This window comes from Diplotaxodon limnothrissa, linkage group LG3, assembly GCF_057381915.1.
Source record: "Diplotaxodon limnothrissa isolate DT_005_m linkage group LG3, D_limnothrissa_male_GT1.1, whole genome shotgun sequence".
In the NCBI taxonomy this organism is placed as follows: Eukaryota; Metazoa; Chordata; class Actinopteri; order Cichliformes; family Cichlidae; genus Diplotaxodon; species Diplotaxodon limnothrissa.
This window is the reverse complement of record NC_140598.1, coordinates 28,146,490-28,167,565: the sequence shown is the minus strand read 5'-3', so window position 1 is coordinate 28,167,565 and position 21,076 is coordinate 28,146,490. Positions and strand designations below refer to the sequence as shown.

Below are 21,076 nucleotides of genomic sequence, written 5' to 3'. Positions count from 1 at the left end.
TCACTTAGTGCAAATCTCCTGGAGTTTCAGTCTTTGCAGAGCAAACAATAATTTTTAATGCCATCCTTCCTTACAAACAAAACTGGGATTAAGCAATTATGAAAAATTATAATTTGTTTAAATTAAGCAATTATAAACAAATTATGAAAACTAACATAAAGATGTAAGCAGCCCGAGGCTCCTTTTGCAGGAACATTACAAAATAACATTTTGAATAAGTTGCATTTGAAGGTTGTACATTTAATAACATTATATTTTACATTCACCTGACTTTACATCATTATCATCACATGGTTAACTACGTTAACATTACGGAAACAATGCATAAAAGAACCATTATTATCTGCTCTACTAGTGTTTGAACTAAAATGCTAAACTGGCTGTATGTTCTTGTAAGATCTACATATACCTTTACTGACTCTGTTAAAAGTCACAGATTAATTTCAGGCAATCATTAAAATATACTTTTACACAGAGGGATGGAGTTCAGTAAAGTATTTTCATTATTTAAAAGTGTTTTTAAAAAGTCACTTCCTGTTATTTCTCCAGATGACACCACAGAGCTGCCTTTGGATCTCTGTGTTTTTATTGTTTTTCTTGTGCAGCTTGTTTACAGTCCTGATGTGTTTCAAGTAGAACTTTGCAATGTGGATGTAAGTAAGTAGGTAAAGTTTATTTAAATAACGCTTTTCACATATTTCACATATAAAAGTGTCAAATTAAAAGACAATATTGAAAAGAGATTCATGTTAAAATTGTATTAGAATAAATAAAGTACAGGTGCCGGCGTGCTGAGGAGTAGATTGCGGCTCATCTTACCTTGGCTCTGATGAAGGCTGCTGTTCAGAAGGCGATCCTGGTGCAGCTGGACAGATTTGTCTCTGAGGACAGCTCTGTTTATGTGAGTCCTCACCTTTGTTCACGCCCAGGATAGGATGGGTGGAGGTGTAGTTCACAGTTGAGCTGCCTGATGGGAACCTCCCACTGATGATTCATTATGTAAAAACGAGGCCTTTACTGCTCCAATCAGAGAGCATAATTAATTGCACCACTGCCTGAAATGGTAGCAACAGAGTTAGCTGGGAAACGTCTATAACTCACAGTACTGTGAGTCTTGCCTGATGTCGGTGTAATCACAGTTAAAGTGGGATTTGGCAGATTTCCAACCCTTACCCGTATTATGAAAAGTTTAACCTGCCGAGCACTGTGACGACCTGAGCGGCAGCATTCTGTCGCTCTGAAGATGCTTCAGTGATAAGTCAGCGACGACAGAGCTCATACCTGGAGCAGGGGTGCATTCCTTTTACTCGTGCTAAAGTGAGCAGTAGCGCTGTGTGCATAAACCCTGCTTTTCACCTGCTGTATGTGTAATATATATGTGTGGTATTTATTAAACTTAAAGCAAAGGCTTTAAGTTTAATAAAGCCAGGCTGACAAACCATCTGTCAGCCTGGCTGTGGCACAACAGACACTGTGCTACAACACTGTGCCAGTTTGTGCCTCTTTATGAGGTTCATGAGTCCTACAGCTTTGGTGTCACTATTGCAAATAAAGTTAAACGTCGAACTGCAGTGTGAACTAACCAAGAACTGCAGTTTGCCAATCGTGGCTGCTCAGGAGCTCTTTGCCAGCATAAAGCCAATGTAAAGGGAGAATCTGCCAAATCATAAAATTATTACAAACTGGTAGTTGTCGTTCTGTTAACAGCTGCACTGCAAACAAATAAGTCAAATCAGAGCCTGATGTTCCACTCCTTGTAACTCGTGTAGTTTTGATGCCAAGCAACAACACTTACAGTCATACAGTGCTGTGCAAAACTCTTGAGCCTCCTCTCACTTCATAATTGTCATCTTCCAAAACAGCATTTTTGTAACTTTTAAAGTGCTCTTGAGTGATATTTATAGGCTTTCTAAAGGTTTTTCAGTTTTTTCTTTGGACATTAGCAGGGTTTTCACTTTGTTCCAGTCCCATCCATGTATCCAGCTATTTTCAGAAGACTGTTTCATACAGTTTGGCAGGAAGGTGCACAAGTTGATTCCTAAAGAGCTGAAGACTATCACAGCATAGTGTGCAGGATTTCCTTAAGAACTTTGAGAAAAATTCACCAGTGGAGGAGTAAAGAAGTGTCAGGCTTGAAAAACAAATTTAATAAATACAAGTGTAGGCTGGTTCTCAGGAGGATATATAATATAATCTTTAACAGAAAAGGAAAAAAAGAAATTAAGAATATGATCAAGTAGAAGGATGATATGGAAAATTAATAAAATAAATCAGACGATATCCAAAGAAACACTTTGAAAGACCTCCAGAAACCCGGTGGAACTACTTATCAACACTACTTGAAAACATAGAGAAGAATGTCTGGCTTCTTGGTAGGAAAAGATGAAGAAGTGACAAGTGAGGGGTGGATCAAGAACACTGAACACTACTGTGCATTTCTTTGCTGTACATTCTTCCTGGGTGAAACATTTGACTTCAGTGCTATGTACCAAAACAAAGTGCAAGTGCAAAGTGCAAAGTACACTTTGTCAACTCTGAGTGGCAGCATTCAGTCACTCAGAGATAAGTCAGTGGGGGGACAACTCATTCCTGGAATTCAGTTTGCCATCATTTGCTCTATTTTCCTGAAGAGAACAACAGGAGACAAAAGTCTAAAGCTCATGTTTGTGTCTTTCTAATTTTTTCCAAGCAGCCAGATGTTCTAGTAGATTTGTTTAAGTGGTCTTCAGTAATAGTTCTTACCTTGACTTACAGTCCTGACAGTGGTGCTATTTAAAAAAAGCAATGTTTGTTGCCACATGAAGAATGCATTGGGGTTTCATTGATACTGAAGTTGCATTAAACTAAGTTACGGGGTGCAGCACTGTATCCTGGGAATAGATGAACTACATGTGGTCATTGTGAATTTACAGAGTTTGTCATGATTAGGCTGTGTGCAGGCACGATGAGGACCCAAACACAAGCTCACGGAGGCAGGAATGAACTCAAAACACAGTTTTATTGCTGAGGGAAGTTAAGGCGATACAAAATAATATGAAACTAAACTGGGAAGTCATAAAGGAGGACTCACGAGGAAACACACGAAGGGGCACACAGTCATGACGGAGAACACAACCCTGAACTGAGGGAGACGCGGACATAAATACTCAGAGGGTTAACGAGGGAAGTGGGAGCACACGGGGAACACAGCTGACACAGATAATCGTAACGAGACAGGGCAGGAGTGAACACAACATGACGCATACTGACGAGAGACTGTCAAAGTAAAACAGGAAGTACACAGAGGTTCAGACAGGAGGCGAGAGAGCACGGGGAGAGCACAGACACAAGGGCTGGAGAAAACATGGAATAAAACACAAGGAGAGACGAGGGCTCACAGATACACACAGGGCGTAATCAAATAAGGAACATCTTAACAGAACAACCAAGGCAGGAATAAAGAACAAAATACAAAACACACGACAACTAAGAATACTGGGCCAACATGGCCCAGGACCATGACATTGTTTCTCATTATTACGTGTACATTTTTCACCTCAATACACAGACTCAGATTTCACTCGTTATCTAAGTAGGCAATATCACCAGTGAGTTAAACTGTCCAAATGCACAGCAGACATAAACATATTTGTAGGTTGGTTAAAAAATAATAATTTGGACCTCTGTGTAATTTTTGCCTTTCACAATTAATTGAATATTTTTTTTCAATAACTCTTTCAATAACAGAGAATAGGCTCCTGTAAGAAACTATGTGCTCAGTATTGCTTCTTGCTTCTTTTCCACTAATCAGGTGCCTACCTTGTTTTTTTTTTTTAAGTAATATTAGAGAAAGAAGTGGGAGTAATGTTAGTAGATATGTTTCTACAGCAAGAAGACATTAAACACTTGTAGACTAAACACCTCTTTTGCAATGCACCATGTTTTTGACTTTGTCTGTTGAAGGTCCATTGCATTTTGTTAAGCAGGTAAAGTTTTCAAACTTTAGGATTTATTACAGCTAATTTATGCTCAACGTAACAGATTTGGTGGTGAGTCAGTGGAGCGAAAAAACAGATCTCTAAAAGGTAGATAACCTGACTGCCATTAGGTATTAGGAAGAAATTGTTGCCAGACAACAAAAACAAACCAAAACACATTGTGGGTGAGTGGCTGAAGTCAGTTGGGAGACCGCACACGAAATTAAATACATGAAAACATGTCAGTACCTGTAAGATGCCTTCATTGGCAGTTCTTTATGTTCACTATTTGATAGCAAACCTTTCTGTTTTAATATAAGAGAATTTCAACAGTACTTATTAGTTACTTTGATTAAGTTTTGTCTTAGTATTTTCTTGTGTTGCACATTTTTGACACATTTTTTTTTCTACCTGACTGTGGTTCAGCACAGAGGAAGTGAGCTGGAGGTGGTTTGATTACTGATGAGTGACTGCATCAGTAATCAGTCTGCTTTAACCACAGACTTGCTGTTAGAAAAACTGAGACACTGCGACAAAGACCAAAACTGTGACAGGATCTTGCCATCAATGTGGGAGAAACACATTTCTAAAGTCTTTGTTTTAGCCAGAAAACAGGAAACGCTTCATGCAGGTTGACCTGCAGCAGCCTTCCTGCCAACACTACACAGAAAAAAAAAAGAAACTATGGGCTCAAAATGGGTCATAAATATTTTGTACTTGTAAATCAAATGCATATTTTTGTTTTGTAACCTCCTAAAACAAAATATGTGAAAATTCAATGTTTGTGCGTCTATAGATGAGAATTTGTGTGTTTGTAAAAAATATTTACACGAGTTACACATTTTTTGCTTAAGGTCTGGTTACAGATACAAAGCAAAAACCTGCATGTAAAACATCTGCGCTCAGGTTTCCTGGCTGCATGTGGCTTTCAACTTAGACGTACAAATTTTGACTTTATTTTTCTTCCTTTCAGCTGATTGGTCAATGTCATGTCAATCAGAAATTTAACAATCCAGTCCGAGAACAGATGGGTTTGGCTGTTGGAGGGGTGCGTTAGGTAGAGTTTTACACTCAGGTTTTTACAAAATATTTATGACCACACTTTGAGCTCATGCAAAACAGACTGTGAGCCACCACAAAGTCACGAAACTATGCAAATTTGTGTAAAATATGATGGACGCCATCTCAAAGAAAATTATACTCATCTTATACTCAGACTGCAAAACTCTGGGGTTGACATTTTTGCCAGAGTTAGGGTACAAAGTGTGCCAAGAAAATATGGCCCACACCTCTACACCATGACCATCATCAACCTGAACTGCTGATAAAAGGAAGGATCCATGATTTTATAACATTGTTGTAGTGTAAACGTTGTCATAGATGCTATCCTGCATACTTTGATTGTAACAAGTGCTTATCTGAGTTATTATGAACCTACTGTGCCATCAAAGCAATCAGATCACTCACGTCAGACCTATGACATCAATAAGGCATTTTCTCCCACAGAACACTGTTTTCTACTTCTGCTTTGTATTTTGATTTACTAAAATATAAATGTTTTAGGGTCCCAGGGGAGTCTAGGTCACAGCTTTGGAAGGTGCTTCAGGTCAAGAGGAAGTTAGGTGTAAGTGGTGGTGCTACAGAAAAAGCTGAGAGCAAACACACCACAAATGGCTAAAATAGAGACACATTCAAAGTTTCAGTTACACAGAGAAGTGTCAAACGAGAGTCTGCAGGCTGTGATGTACATGAGTCTGTGGAAAACAACACAGGTTATGTGCATTTACTACCACAGTATAAAGATACGGGCGTCATGTTAACTGCTGACATGTACTTGTGTTGTTGTTGATCAAGCCTGCCTGGTGCTAACATAAAACCTATAATTAAAAAAATGTGCCACAGCAACATCAGGATGTCAACAAGCTCTTTCTGTTATACTGACATGTAAAAAAAAGCTGACAGAACAATCAAAATTTATTCATAAAGCTCAGACAAACAAAGACTCGCATTGTGATGTCACATAAAATTCAGTCACAGTGACCTAATAACCACAATTTGATGGAGCTCAGAACTGATGCTCAGAGGTCACCGCCGCAATATCATCATAGTCCTCAGGCATTCTCTGCTCAGGATTGGCTGCTGTTGCCAAGATGACGGTGGGGTCATTTCCTGTAACATGAGGTCATCAGATATTTTTGAGGCAAAAGCAATTGAGTTTGATAAATAATCAAGGATATACTCAGAGTCTTACCTTTGGCTCTGTGTTGATATAAAGACACCAAGACGAGAGTGGAGATGAAGTATGGACAGAACACCACCAGGTGACAGACCAGCCTGATGACTAGAGGGAGGGTGGTGGAGGAAGGGGACAAAGCAGAGGTAGGGTACATATTTGTAGAGGTGGTGGGCAAGGTTGTGGTTGTAGGTCTCCCTGCAGAGAGTTCTGGTCAGTGAATATATGGACAAAATAAGAGGTGAAATCAGAGTGAAGCTCCTCACCTGTGACAGTGATCCAGCTGGATGGAGACTCTCCATGACCGCTGATGTCACACTTGTAGAGGCCTTCATCAGACCTGGAAACATGCTGGATGGTCATGTGACCTGTAGGCTGCTTCCTGATGAGGGAGCCATCTTTATAGAAAGCAGCTGGGAGGTTGGAGGGAGTGGTCTTTGTTTTACAGAGCAGAGTGACGTCATCTCCCTCCATCACAGGGAGGACAGGACTCTGCAGGATCACTGATCCACCTCAACACAGAGACAAACTACAGCATTTCATCCATTTACACACAGCTTCATCAACACTAACGCCACACACTCAGCTTACCAGTGACTGTCAGGTTAACCATGTTACTGATGGGACCCTCTCTGGACTCACACCAGTAAACTCCACTGTCTGATGTGTAAATGTAACTGATGTTACATGAAGAACCAGCTGCTTCTCCCCACCCATCTCCACACTGAGTCCTCTGTTGTTTGCTTGTGTTTCTCCTCAGAGTCCATCCAGCAGAGCTGTCGTCCTCCTCACAGCTCAGAGACACAAAGTCTCTAATAAAAAACTGAGAACTGCTGGGACTCACAGTCAGACGAGCTGTGAAGAGAATATTTAGTAATTTCTATCACATAAAATAAATGATGTGACTCTACTTCCTTTATACCTATGAGGGTTAAGTATTTAGCAGGCTGAAGTGATCTGTTTCTGCATGATTGTCATGTCATGCTACAAGAAAGCTCAAAAAAGGACGAGGCACTTAGTGAGGTTCAGTTCATGTCAGGTTTAAACTGTGACAGAAGAAGGTTACTGACCTTGGTTTGTTGTGCAGCTCAGCAGTGAGATCAGAACTAAAGAGAAATGACACTTAGTTTAATTTGAGTTTGACATTTAACTAAACAGGAGTAAAAACAAATCCACCAGACTGTGAAGAACACAGTCTGAGTTGATACTGATAAGCGTAGAAAGGATGAAACAGTTTTCTCTTTCGTGTCCTACACAGAGGCATGTGTGGTGGACTATAGTGCTGATAATCTGTTAATATCAGCAGGGACACGGTGTAAAGCAGTACATTTACTCGAGTGGTTAATGGAAATTCTACATACTTTATACTATGTTTAAGCATTTCTTTGTTTTGCACCTTTCAACTTCAGCTCAGCTGTATCTTGGATTAAAACATTGCACTGCACACCAGATATTTTAAAGATTTAAGTACCATATGTTGTTATATTATTATAGATAAACTTACCGAGTAGTACATATTAAGTCGGTTTTTCATTAAAACAGTTGGTTGGACACATATGCTGGACTCACAACAAGGGAAACAAACTCAAAACAGCTTTAATGCTGAAATTGTTCAAAATACAAAAAACAAAACAAGGCAGTGCTGGAGCCAGGAGTACAAAACTAGGAATCTAGGGAAAGACACAAAAAACAGGAGCACACTGCATTGCAGGCACGATGACAGACAAGGGGAGAGTATAAAGGTGGGAATAAATCAGGAATAACAAGAACAGGGTGAATTAACTAGAGACTTAAGAGACAAAAGTCAACCAAAATGAAATAAAATACAACAGCAAGTAACAGATGATAAGGCAAGGCAAGGCAAATTTATTTGTATAGCACAATTCAACAACAAGGTGATTCAAAGTGCTTTACAGAGACATTAGAAACAAAAACAAATAAAAAGCATGATTTAAAATTAATTAAAACAAGCAAACAAACAAACTAACTAAACACACACATTCACATTCACACCTGTTCGCGCGATCTGAACCCTTATCGTAAGGGGAGCTACCAGTCCTTCTGTGGACGAGCTACTTTCTATTTTAAATTCCCTGAATTTAAAATACTCTCTAGATAAGCTCACATATGTGAATTTAACATAGAGAGAGAAGACAAACATGGAGGCAAGACTGAATGAACAGAATAAGAACACAAAAGGCTCGTCATAAAATGTCAAGGAACTAGAAGCATAACAAGAAATTAAGAAGCATCAGAAAAGCAAAACTAACATCATGAACAAAGACTATGGAGCACAAACATAACATCTATCTTAAAACCAAAAATAAAGCCACAAACCCACGACACACAGAATAAATGAGCATCAGGACAGAAGAACTGAAATAACAGCAAAAGGAACTAGTATCAGGTAAACTGATATAAAGACCAATGAACCATAAGAAATAATAACAAGCTAAATGTCAACAGTGCAAAATACAGAACCAAGATACAAATACACAAAAAACTGAGAAATTCAAACAGAGGAATTTTACTTTTTGGATAGAGAAATCTTTGTACCTTTATACCTTCTGATATTTATGAAAGTAGCTTCTTTTAGAATTTTTTTAAAATTGCTGTTGAACAAAAACCACATTAAGCTACACTAAATGTCATGCATCTGTATGACGGATGTACACAAAACTGTAAATCAGTGTATCCATGTCAATTTTCTGCACTGTATTAATTTATTATGAAATATTCTGATTCCCTGTTGACCCTCTTCCTTTTTTTGGTGTCCTTGATAAAAACTCATCTACTGCCGTCCTATTCTAATCCAACCTGAATGCATGTTCCTGAAGAAATGACAGATATTCATAGATAATCATTTCAGTGTACTTACTGAGCAGCCAGAGCAGAGATGTGTTCTTCATCCTACTCTCTGTGATATCAGGTCAACACTTTAACCAGTTCACGGTCAGTTAAAGTCAAACCGTAATCCTCTGCTCTGTGACAGGATGTAAGTGTTGTGGTTTTTAGCGGAAGCAAAGTTTCTTTGTCTGACTGCAACAAATACAAGAGAAAAAAAGCTTTAAAATGGTCAAACTGACTGTTAAGTGACTGTAGACATGGGCCCCAACAAATTTAGTTGACATAAAGGGGAGCAGATCCCTTCACTGACTTTAAAAAACAAACAAACAAACATTGTGAGTGGCTGAAGTCAGTCAGGAAACCACACACACACAAATCCCCACCAAAAACATGTAAATAACAAAAAAAAGATATTTATAGATCGCCCACATGGTGCCTTTACTGACAGGATTATGTCTTTGTCATTACAGGGCAAACTAGTCTTATCTCAATAATGATCATCATCAATGATTTATTTAATTTTTATCTTAGACATTGGTTGTGTTGATCATGTTGTTGATTCGTGGAAACAACTTGCATCTTCCTGTAGCTGACCACAGTTCAGCTGAGAGGAAGTGAGCTGGAGGTGGTACGAATGCTGTTTGACTGATTGCATCTCTCTGCTTTAACCACTGATGTGCTGTCATGGCTGAAAGGCTTCAGGCAGGTTGACCACCACTGACTTCCTGAAAACACTACCCCCAAAAAACTGTGAAAAAACTCACTCTTACCATCACAGATGTCCATAATGCACTGAGCAGAATCAACACTCGCAAAGGTGCTGGCCCTGACAACATTCCTGAATGTGTGCTTCGAGCACTTGCTGAGCAGGGGGTCTATACAGACATCTTTAACCTCTTGCTTGCCCAGGCAGTATTACCAGCATGCTTCAAGACCACCTCCATTGTGCCAGGGAAAACGTTAAATGGATCAAAGGCATCATATTATTTTCCATTTTTTAATATTTCCATTTCTGTGTGTTCAGTGTAAACTTAAACAGTGAAAGAATGGATTACAGAACATTAAAACACTCACCATGTGCTGTGAAAAACATGCACATTTAAGTTCCAGAACATAATCATAATACACAAAATGATCAATGAAATGATGACCAGAGTCCCTGCTTTTATTTTAGGCACTAATTTTTAAGTCAGAGTCCATGTGTATTGTAAAAGACACTATGAGCATAACTGCAACAATGTCCCCTCTAACCTCTAAGTGTGCGCAATTGCGCAGTGCTGGTCTCTGCGAACAGAAAATCTGCGCTGCACACCAAAAAAATCTAACCTGCATTGAAATTAAAATGAATACGTAACAATTCTTTCTGTGCTGTTATGTAGTATGAGTCAGTAAATGACCGGTGACTGGCTGGCTGCTCCAGCCAATAATGCGGTTTACATTCGTATATACGCAGCTAAATAAAGTTGTTGACAGCGTCCTTATGTGCCGCTTCCGTTGTTTTAGCTACCAAAAGTGGCCAATGTGGAGTGAAGACTCTTATCTGTCAGCTGTCGAAGTAAGTAAAAAAACAAACAAACAAAAACAAATAGGACTGAAAGAAGACAGGCTATATTGAACTCAGCAAAAGAGCAATTACCCAACTTTTTGGATATTATATCTCATTACTATTTAACAACAATAAGTTATTTAATTTTAAATATCCACATGGTTAGTAGCGGCAGCTTTATTGCTGGAATTTGTCCACTGTTATACATCAATCTAAAAAGTTACACCTGGCAGATGTTGATGGCCCCAGTGCGAGACTACGATGGGACCCCAGGCCCCAGAGAACTGCTACACATCCAACTGAGCTCCCACTACACAACAAAGAGAACCATGAAATGAAATGTAAGTGTCCTGAGGTCAGTACACACCAGCTGCTGGAAAGATAGCTTCTTTTTTATTTAATTCTTTTTTATTTTTTAATGCTTGTACTGCACCCAGGCCCCACCCTCCAGCATAAGCAGCTCCAGTTAACAATATCACAGTTGTAAAGTGGGGCTGAGACCATGGACAACAATATTTCCTGACAACCAACATTCATCTATTAGGGTTGTCAGGACATAGTGAATGGTAGATGGACTGATTCTTATATAGCACTTTTCTACTCTCCCAGAGTACTCAAAACACTGTATACAACATGCCTCATTCACCCCACTCACACTCCGATGAACTCATCGGAGATGCAACTTGGGGTTCGTATCTTGCCCAAGGATATGGGGCATGCAGACCGGGGAAGCCAAGGATCAAACCACCAACCTTCCAATCAGTAGCTGATCTGCTCTACCACCTGAGCCAAAACCACCCCAGACTCAAGCACACATATGTGTGTGTTTGAGCCAAACAACCTTGGTGAATGTTTTACTGCCATTAATAAGTGTCATTAAAAAGAATGCAGGCGTGAGGCTTCACCTACCAGAACTTGTCTGTGTCATGGATTCAGTTGTGACAGTCACAGTGTAAAAGCAGCAAGCTGTTGCCAGACTCTGATGTTTTAACTTTCACTACACTTGCATGTTTGTAAAATCCTGTAATAGGAAATAAACTAACTGAATGTTTTTTGTTTTTTTTTATCTCTATAGTCCAATGATTCCGACTCTTTAGATTTGTTTTGAAGCTTATAATGTTGTCAGCCTAAAATAAATCATTGGACTGATAAAGTATTGTGTCGGTTGTTTGCAAAACTGGCAATATTTAAATACCCAGTAAGATAAATCAGTTACAAAACACATATTCATGGAAAAATAAATGTTTCCAAAATGCCTGAAAGTATAATTTGCAACCGTAGCGGATAAAAATCACAATATACCCCAAATCAGTGGACACACACAAGTTTAGGCCTCTCTTCCTGTTTAGCCCAATGAAACATGGGTGGGGGCCATCATGGCTCAAGAGTTGGCAGTTTGTCATGTAATCGGAAGGTTTACAAGGTCAGAGGGCCTGGTGGCGCCAGTGTCCGGCAGCCTCGCCTCTGTCAGTGCGCCCCAGGGCATTTGCTTTACAAAAGATTCAATAGAAAATATCCATCCATTCATCCATCTTCATCCGCTAAATCCGAGGCCGGGTCGCGGGGGCAGCAGCCTAAGCAAAGAGGCCCAGACCTCCCTCTCCCCAGCCACCTCCTCCAGCTTATCCGGGGGAACACCAAGGCGTTCCCAGGCCAGCCGAGAGATATAATCTCTCCAGCGTGTCCTGGCCTCCTCCCAGTGGGACATGCCTGGAACACCTCACCCAGGAGGCGCCCAGGGGGCATCCTGGTCAGATGCCCGAACCACCTCAGCTGGCTCCTTTCAATGTGGAGCAGCAGCTGCTCTACTCTGAGCCCCTCCCGGATGGCCGAACTTCTCACCCTATCTCTAAGGGAGAGGCCAGCCACCCTTCGGAGGAAGCTCATTTCTGCCGCTTGTATCCGCGATCTCGTTCTTTCGGTCACTACCCACAGCTCGTGGCCATAGGTGACGGTTGGGACGTAGATCGACCGGTAAATTGAGAGCTTCGCTTTTTTTTTTTTTTTTTTTAAAATAACATCAGAAACAGCAGTATGCGACATTACGTGATGGCAGAGCTTCAGTTCATCCTTTGTCTTTTTTTTTTTTTTAATAAATAGGACAGGGGGAATGAATGAGAGAAAGAGGGGGAGAGAAAGAAAGAAAACCAAAGGGGAGAAGAGACGGTGAGAAGGGGGGGAAGAGAGAAAAACAAACAAACAAACAAACAAACAAACAAAAAAAACAAAACACCTGGATCACCTGTATGGAGAGAAAAAAAAAACAGAAGAGAAAGCAAACAACAAAGAGCAACATAATAAGAAAATAAGAAAAAAAAAAAAAGCACCATCACAATAAACTAGCTAGCAATAGATATCAATATTTACTAAATAATAAACGATATTGTGCAGCACGCAAGATAGACAGCGCACAATGTGCTTTGAGGCAGCAGCCAAGAAAGCTGTAGTCCACGTCTGTGAATACCCATGTGTACACCTGTGTGCATACCTGTGTGGATCAGCATGCTTGCATTCCAAAGGTTTCTCCATGTAATGATCTGCTAGGGAGTGTGGGGAGCCACAGCCCTGTCCTTTATGGTATGAAGCAGGTATGGAGGAGATCAAAACTCCAGACATCCAGAGGCCCCCAGAGCACAAGAGACCAAGGAAGACCAACAGAGGGGCAGCCGCGCCACTGTTCTAGTAAGAGCTGAGGAGAGTCCCAGATGAGGGCTCATTCAGCAGCCGCGGAGCAGAAGCCAGGGGGGGTTGCAGTGACGCGCCCGTGAGCTCCGCCGGCAGCCAGCTGTGCCTGAGTGACCGAGCCCCAGGCCGAGAGGCCGGGGGCACCCCACCTCCGAAATGGCCTGAGCGAGCCCCAATAAGCGGCCGCCAAGGAGTGAGCCGGTGTGTACCCGGACGCCCACCCCCAGACACAAAGAACCACCAACACACCTACACCTGAGGGAGTCCGCCACCGGCAGGGGAAGTGGTGGTGGGTGGAGATAGGCCCTCCAAGGTTTGGAGGCCTGAGATGTCCCCAGAGAGGTGGCGTCTGATACCCAACCTGACATATAGATACAAACATACAGGCACACACATATACAAACATCCATTCCCACCCTCATGCTCTCATATGCACTTACACCACACTCAACCGACGTGGAGACAGACATAAAGAGACGCTGTATACACGATCACACTCCCCAAGCGTACTCTACCAACCGGGTCTAGGTACCCTTGCCCCTGGAGGGGGGAACTGCACCCAGACCCAGGTGGTGTTACCCTTTTCCCTGCGGTGGGGGGAGGCAGACCGCCCCGACTCCGCAGCAGCAGGGAGGCCCCACACCCCAGACCGCAGTCGGACGGCCAACTCCTCCTAGCCCCCCCGCTCCAGCAGGCCGCAGAGAATGGGGGTGAGAGAAGACTCCAAACCTCCCTCCACCCGCTCATTGTAGTGTTGATGCATGTGTGTTCTAAGGTGCAATTAAAACCCAGGAGGGCTTGGAGCTGCCTGCCAGAGAGCAGCAGGTAAGCGCATAGTCCCTCCTGTTAGCCCTCAATGTCTACGTGTATATGCTGCCTCTTTTCTACAATCTCATGGGTGTCTTGGAATACAATGCTTTTGTCCCGTGAAATAATTTAACAGGAGTGGGATTCCTCTAAAACCTACAAATGAAGAGTGATCCTGGACTTCTGAGCCAGTGTGACCCTCACCTTACCAGCAAAATGAGAAGAAGGTGTAGAATGCAGGATTAGAACAGCAACCACTTGCTCCAGCTGTGGAGAGTGTGCCTACAAAAACCACTCTACTGTGTTTAGTGCACCCTACAGCTAACAAAAATGCACACACACGCGCACAAAATGAAAAACAAATTTAGGTCATTTTAGTGGTCATTTGGCCCTTAAACGGCAATTTCTGGTCACTAACGTGCCACATAGGAGATTCGTTTTGGTCATTCATCAAAAATGATGAATAAAGTAAAAATAAAATAATTGTTACAGTTACTGAGCTGTAATCAGTGTTGGGCAAGTTACTTGACCAACAACTAACTTGAAAGGAATCAGCGAATAATTACTGATTACTTCCCCAAAAAAGTAATCCGATAACTTTACTGATTACTTATTTTTGAAAGTAATTAGTTACTTAGTTACTTTTTAAAAATATGATTTACACCCTGAACAGTTTTTTTGTATTTACACTCAGTCTTTCAAATAGATACAAGTAAAACACAGTAAAAAAATAAAAATAAAATCAAAGACTCAGCGATCCTGTTGCTCTATTTTCACCTGTTTAGAATGGGTGGGGCAGGTGGAGGTTTGCCCTGGTGGAGGTGTGTTGCAGAGGCCATTGGCAGGATCCAGGAGTTTCTCTGTGAATTTTATATTCCCGTGACAGCGCACTCGGTGCTTGCTCAGAAGTTTAGGGGTTTTTTCACTGTAAAAAGAAGTTTTCGTCCCACGCAGTGAACAGCGGACGCTAATCTTTTTGTCACATTTTAAGGAATCAAACTCAAAGTAAGGTCAGTACTTCCACGCTTTAAACCCTGCACAGTCATACTCTCTCACGCACTCATTATATAATCCATTTTTGATCTGCACACAGCTGTTGCCATAAACATTTCACTCGCTTACGTCATTTTACAGAAAATAATAGGCCTTTATGTTCCAGGGATAAAGAGATTAAACGTCAAAGACGATGAAGACAACATTTCCAAATACAAATGTGAAATATATGATTTTATTAGCTGAGCTTTGTACATTTCCAGACTGGTATTTATGAAGGTACAAGTAACTTCAACAAGTAATGGAATCTCAATGTGCAGTATTATAATTACTGTGAAGTGGAGTTGCAGCTGGAATTGGCTGTCAGTGGCAGGGCTGAAGGAGCTAACCTGGACAGTCACCTGCCCCCTACTGCGTACCATTCCCTCACTGCTTTACTCTGTTCAGGACAGGTCATGACAACGATCACCCAAGAAACCCCTCCCTAGTAAACCCCCAGACACAACCAGCAGGACAACAGCTGCACTTTAACAGATTCAATTCACTGACATGAAACAAGATTAGAAATAAAATCATCCTTAACTCATCTGCTCCACTGACACTGACACCTTCAACGGCAACACCTTCACTTTACCATTAGTGTAAATGTATGGAATTATTTTATGAGTGAAAGTGTTATTGAAGGTGTGTATGTGTGTGTTAGTGTCAGGATCATAGAACAACAGCTTTCGATTGTTCCAGTCAAGATTCACGCTGATTTTCTGGAACTTCTTCTGAACTGAGAGAGGAGTTTTTGGAGCCAATGGTGAGACTGCGTAGTATTTATCTAATATGTGCCGTATTCCCCATAATCCAGACAGTTTATCTCCCTTCCTCTCATCAGATTCTGCTAACAGACCCAGTACCCACTGTCTCCAATTTCCATATTCCAGCTGTGAGTCCCTGAGGTAAAGCCCACAGAGCCCAGGATAGAGATGTAATAATCAAACCTCTCTGGATTATCAGGAAACTGCTGCCTCTCTTCTCGTCGTCTCACACTGGTCAGATCTTTAGACAGGATGAGTTGTGGATGAGCAGTGTTTGGGTCCAGAATGAGAGGAGTGTAGGAGACCATGTCGTTCATGTTGTTCCAGATGTTGAAGGTCAGGTTGCCCAGGTGTTTGGCCTGGTCTATCAGAGCTCCTGAGGGCAGCTGTGGATCATCCAGCAGTGAACAGCGCTGGACTCTTTCCACTGCAGCCTTGTAGTTGTGCAGTAATGAAACATCTTCAGCTCTCAGCTCCTCCTCTGTGGCTCTGACTGTGTCTGAAAGAGCTGCTATCTCTCTGCTCAGAGCCTCCATCTTCTCCTTCATCATCCCACTCTTCTGCTCCTCTTCCTCCCTCAGTGCAGCCAGCCTGGCCTCCTCTTCCTCTGCTAGAAACTGGTGAAGCTTCTTAAACTGCTCCTTAATCTGCCTCTCTGTGTGTCGGGCCTGGACCTTAATGTGTTTTGCTGTTTGATCAAACTTCACTTGAACGTCTTCACAAATCTTTAACTTCTTCTTTAAGGCCTCCAGAGTTTCCTGTAGTTCCTTCTTGTGTTGTTGTGCAGCCTCATCGATGGGTCTGAATCTGTGGTTGGTGTGTTTGTCTGAAGCACAGCAGACAACGCACACTGGCTGCTGATGGTCCAGACAGAAGAGTTTGAATTTTTCAGAGTGCAGACTGCAGAGAGCCTCTGGAGCTCTCTGATCTCTGTCCTGTAAGAACAACTCACACAGGTTTTTTAAAGCCCGGTTTAAAGGAGGTTCTGGCCTTGAAGACCTTCTCTTACAAATTGGACACTCGTGTGTTGGTCTCTCTTTCCACCATCTCTTCAGACAGTCTTTACAGAAGCTGTGGCTACATGACAGAATAACAGGATCTGTAAAGACCTCCTGACACACTGGACAGCAAAGATCCTCCTCTGATCTGGAAGCCATTCTGTGAGTAAAGCTGAAAACAGCAGATAGGAAGTACAGTCAGTCCTGGCTCCTCTCCCGTCAACAGCTTCAAGCAGCAGTGTTGGAGTTTTCCGCTTTTCTGTCCTTTAGCTGGACTCACTCAGAGGAAGCTGATAGTGTTGTCTGAACTCAGTTTGATCATCTGTGTGTCTTTACTAAGACGAATAGCCTGTTTCCTGGTTAGAGTCGGTTAAGGGCTGTGGAGAAAAATGTTGTTTCACTTGTAACTCAGGTGTTTCATTCCAGACTTTAAATGTCATCCTGCAAGTAGCTAAAACTATGTAAACTAGTTTTTTACAGCTTTTGCTTCACCCATAAACAAGGTTCAAGGATTCAACACATTCGCATCACATGTCAACATGAGGTGGAACAAAATTGTGTACACATGGTCCCGGAATGAAAAGAAACAAAAATAATGACGAAAAAGATTTTTTTTAAGTAATAAATAATTTTTTTTTTTTTTGAACAAACAGAAATGACAAGTAATAAAACAATACAATAAATAATACTATAAGTAAGTGTAACAACCTGAGTACCAGTATGGAGTATGGGTTTAGAGTGTAGGTATAAATATAGGTGTAAAGAAATACTTTAGCAGCAAAGGGCACGATGACCTGCATTGATAAAGTGATAATAAGTGTCAATAATGGTTAAGGTGCTACAATATCAGTTCTTGTCCATTTATGCATTGAGAAGTGGTGGGTTTGCATGTGATGCTCCTCAGCCTCCTGCCTGAGGGGAGCGGGATAAAGAGTGTGCGTGCTGGGTGAGTGGGGTCCTTCATGATACAGGCGGCCCTCTTCCTGCATCTGGAGCTATATATGTGACTGTTGGGAGGCTGCCTCCGACAACTCTCTGAGCAGCCTTCACCACCCTGTAGAGCTTTCCTCTCTGCCACGGTGCAGTTTCCGTGCCACGCACTGATGCCAGAGCACAGAACACTCTCCACCGCACAGCTGTAAAAGGAGATGAGGACTGAGCTCTCATTTCCTGCACGCTTCAACCTCCTCAGGAAGTAACTTTACTGATCAGGCTGAAAGTGTTATTTTTCCAGGTGAGGCTGCTATCCAGGTACGTACTCAGGTACTTCTAGCTGGGTACTACTTTGACTACAAATCCTCCGATTGTGTGTGTGTGTCTTCCCCTCCTGAAGTCCACAATCATCTCCTTTGTGTTCTTCTCATTTAAACAGAGATCGTTTTGGTTGCACCAGTCCTCCAAGAGTTCCACTTCCTTCCTGAAGCCAGTCTCATCATTGTTTGTGATGCAACCAACCACAGCTGTGACGTCCACAAACTTTACAATATGACAGCCTGGATGGTTGGGCGAGCAGTCACATGTAAGCAGCGTAAACAGGAGGGGACTTAGCTCACAGCCCTGAGGGGAGCCAGTGCTGAGGACTCTGGAAGATGAGGAGACATTGTGGATCCTCACAGACTGCAGTTTGTAGTCAGGAAGTCCAGGACTCAGTTACAAAGAGAGGAGCTCAGTCCCAGGGTTAGTAATTTGTCAACAAGTTAGTTGTATTTAAAGGGTCCTCAAAGTGGGCGTAGAAGCGGTTGAGAGTCTCAGGCAGAGAAGGGTCCTGGGGCATTGTACATCCCTGGTTTTGTAGTCAGTGTTGCACTTGATACCCCTCCACATACTGTGGGTCCTGGGAAGAAAGATGACCGTGAATCTTCTGTGCGTATATGGCTTTGGCTCTTGTTACACCTGCAGTCAGTTCTCTGCTAACCAGAGTCTCTGTGCATCACCAGACCTGAAGGTGGCGTCCCCGGCTTCAGCAGGGCACGGACTCCTGCATTCAGCCAGGGTTTCTGGTTTGGATAGCACATCACAGACTTGATGGTGGTAACATCCTCCACACACTTACTAATGTAGCCTAGGACAGCAGACTCCTCCAAATCCAGCTTCTCCTTATACACCGCAGCATCCCTGAAGACACCACATAGACAAGTTTTTTATGAGAACGTGCAACTAAGAAGTGGCCCTACAACGGCAACTGCCAGGGCTGGCAGTCATTAATAGGTTATTATGAAAGGGTGAGTTTTGAGTTTAGACTTAAAAGAGAGAGGGAAGTGATATTTTCTTATATCAAGAGGAAGGGAGTTCCAAAGTCCTGCACCCCATGGTGGCTAAATGAGGGGACGGGATGGAAAAAGAAAGAGAGGACGAGGATCTAAAACTCTGAGAAGTAATGGTGATCTGAACCATATCAGCGTGGTATGAAGGGATGATGAATAGCATTAAATGTATACAAGAGTATGTTGAAATTGATGTAATATCTGACTGGAAGTAAATGGAGCTGCTGCAGTACAGGGGTGACGTGGTGAATAGAAGGCGTCCTGGTGATAATACAGGCAGCAGAGTTGTGGGCACGTTGAAGTTCATAGATGGACTTTTGACTAAGACAAAAAAGAAGAGATTTGCAGTAATTGATCCGGAAGGTGACCATGCCAACCATGCGATCGGAAAGTCTTTGAAGAAATGATTCAAGCCATACCTTGGATATCAAATGAGCCCTATCAGTCCTACCCAGGTAGTTGACAATAGTTTGGGTTTACTCTAAAGGACAATTCATACTACAGGATGGGAAAACTTTAATTTGCTTCTATTGGCACTCAGTTAAGGGAGCACCAATTTAAGTATTTTCATTAGCTTCTTATTTTATTGTATTTTTTATTTTCTTTTTAAAAAGCACTATTACTGTGCAAACTTTGTTTACTGCAATTGATTGTGCAATTGTGAGTGTTTAGGAGTTTTACTGAGACAAATTGGTCCTTAATTGTTCACTTAAGCCCCTTGTGTGAAATCAAAACCTTCTGAACCTAGCTTCAGTAAATGTCTGGGGTCTCTATTTGAATTGATATTGTACTGGTCCTGAGTAGAGGCACTACACAGTCAAGACTTTTAATCTGTTGATTCACGTTGCAAACACACTTTCTCCATTTTTTTCTGTTTCCAGACAAGAGTTTGATCCCTTATTGTGATTTCTCTGAACACTATTTTCCACATGAGCTCTTATAGATGTACTGTTTCATGTTAATGTACAGAAAATGACATTTTCCACTTTTAAACAGTGAAACTTCATAGTCCGGGTTGAAAGGCTTGGCTGGAGACCAGAATCAATAGTTTGAGTCTTAAATGCGTGTAACAAGCTGTCTGAAAGTAGGTGACAAGCGGGGAGTTCACACACAAAGTTTACTTAAATATAAAAGAATGTATTACGTGCACATGGAGGACCATGGGGAATCCGCAGCCAGTGAAACAATTAAACAGCATATGAGTGATCATATACTGTACATAGAAAGAGCAGAGGCCATACTAGCAGAGGTCAGAGAGGGCCTTGACATAAAGAAAAGATCTGTAACTGGTTGGGATGCTGGTGGAGTAGTTAGCGATGGTTAAAATGTCAGTTGGGGTCTTTTTGTGTGTGCTTCCTCACGTGTTCATCTTCGGCCCACAGTTCACACGTGTGCATGTTAGGTTAACTGGTGATTCTAAATTACATATGTATGTGGTGGAAGTGTGTAGTCAAAAGGATTTTGACTACAAAGCATAATACATTTACTCTGAGCTCAGAGTGGCCTTTCAGTAGATCACAGCAGGTTCCACTCCTGTCAGCTAACTGGAAGCTGAGGTTACATTTCTCACTGACTCACAAAAAATGCACGGGAGTAGATTAAAGAATGAATAATTCTCAGTTCCTGCTACAATAAAACGCATGAGATCAAAAATATTGGTCTTTTTTAATGTTTAAAAAAATGTGTGAATGTCTTCTTTTAATGGCAGTTTGTTTGATAAGAGCTGTCAGGTGTCAAGTTCAAGTTTCACCTCGTGGTGGCAGTGTTGCTTCTCTGTTTTAATGGCTGCACCCAGCCAGCAGAAAATCACGATAACAAAATTGTCAAAGTGCTTGAGTGTTTTCTAAGCTTCAATGCTTTAATGATCAAATATAGATGTACCACAAAAAAATAACAAAATAATTTTATAATAATTCAAAAACCTTCAGAGATTAATATGTG

The 21,076-nt window shown here is 41.7% G+C and overlaps 2 protein-coding genes across 3 annotated transcripts in view; one reads left to right on the top strand and one right to left on the bottom strand.

The window, feature by feature from the left end:
• The window catches only part of LOC146635172 (neural cell adhesion molecule L1-like), a 640,298-nt gene that overhangs the window by 26,401 nt on the left and 592,821 nt on the right, over positions 1 to 21,076 (top strand). The window contains exon 3 of the mRNA XM_085350050.1: positions 12,356 to 12,370. Coding sequence (XP_085206176.1) covers positions 12,356 to 12,370 — 15 coding nt within the window. The remainder of the gene's footprint in view (positions 1 to 12,355; positions 12,371 to 21,076) is intronic.
• LOC146635209 (low affinity immunoglobulin gamma Fc region receptor II-like) lies at positions 6,022 to 9,098 on the bottom strand. 2 transcript variants are annotated; one of them, XM_085345721.1, is made up of 6 exons: positions 9,068 to 9,098; positions 7,260 to 7,295; positions 6,781 to 7,044; positions 6,456 to 6,701; positions 6,182 to 6,387; positions 6,022 to 6,117 (listed from the first exon to the last, which is right to left on the bottom strand). In XM_085345721.1, the coding sequence occupies exons 1-6, from the start codon at positions 9,096 to 9,098 to the stop codon at positions 6,022 to 6,024; spliced, it is 879 nt and encodes a 292-aa protein (XP_085201847.1). The 2 variants fall into 2 exon arrangements, with proteins under 2 accessions (XP_085201847.1, XP_085201849.1); XM_085345723.1 differs by having other exon boundaries at positions 6,022 to 6,125; positions 6,208 to 6,387.

What these genes read in the sequence shown, in the direction of transcription:
- LOC146635209 (XM_085345721.1), bottom strand. Translation starts at nt 9,098, where the DNA reads ATGAAGAACACATCTCTGCTCTGGCTGCTCA. An exon ending in GGTTAACCTGACAGTCACTG is followed by an intron (nt 6,702 to 6,780) that starts GTAAGCTGAGTG and finishes CTCTGTGTTGAG; the next exon opens with GTGGATCAGTGATCCTGCAG. An exon ending in CAGCTGGATCACTGTCACAG is followed by an intron (nt 6,388 to 6,455) that starts GTGAGGAGCTTC and finishes AACTCTCTGCAG; the next exon opens with GGAGACCTACAACCACAACC.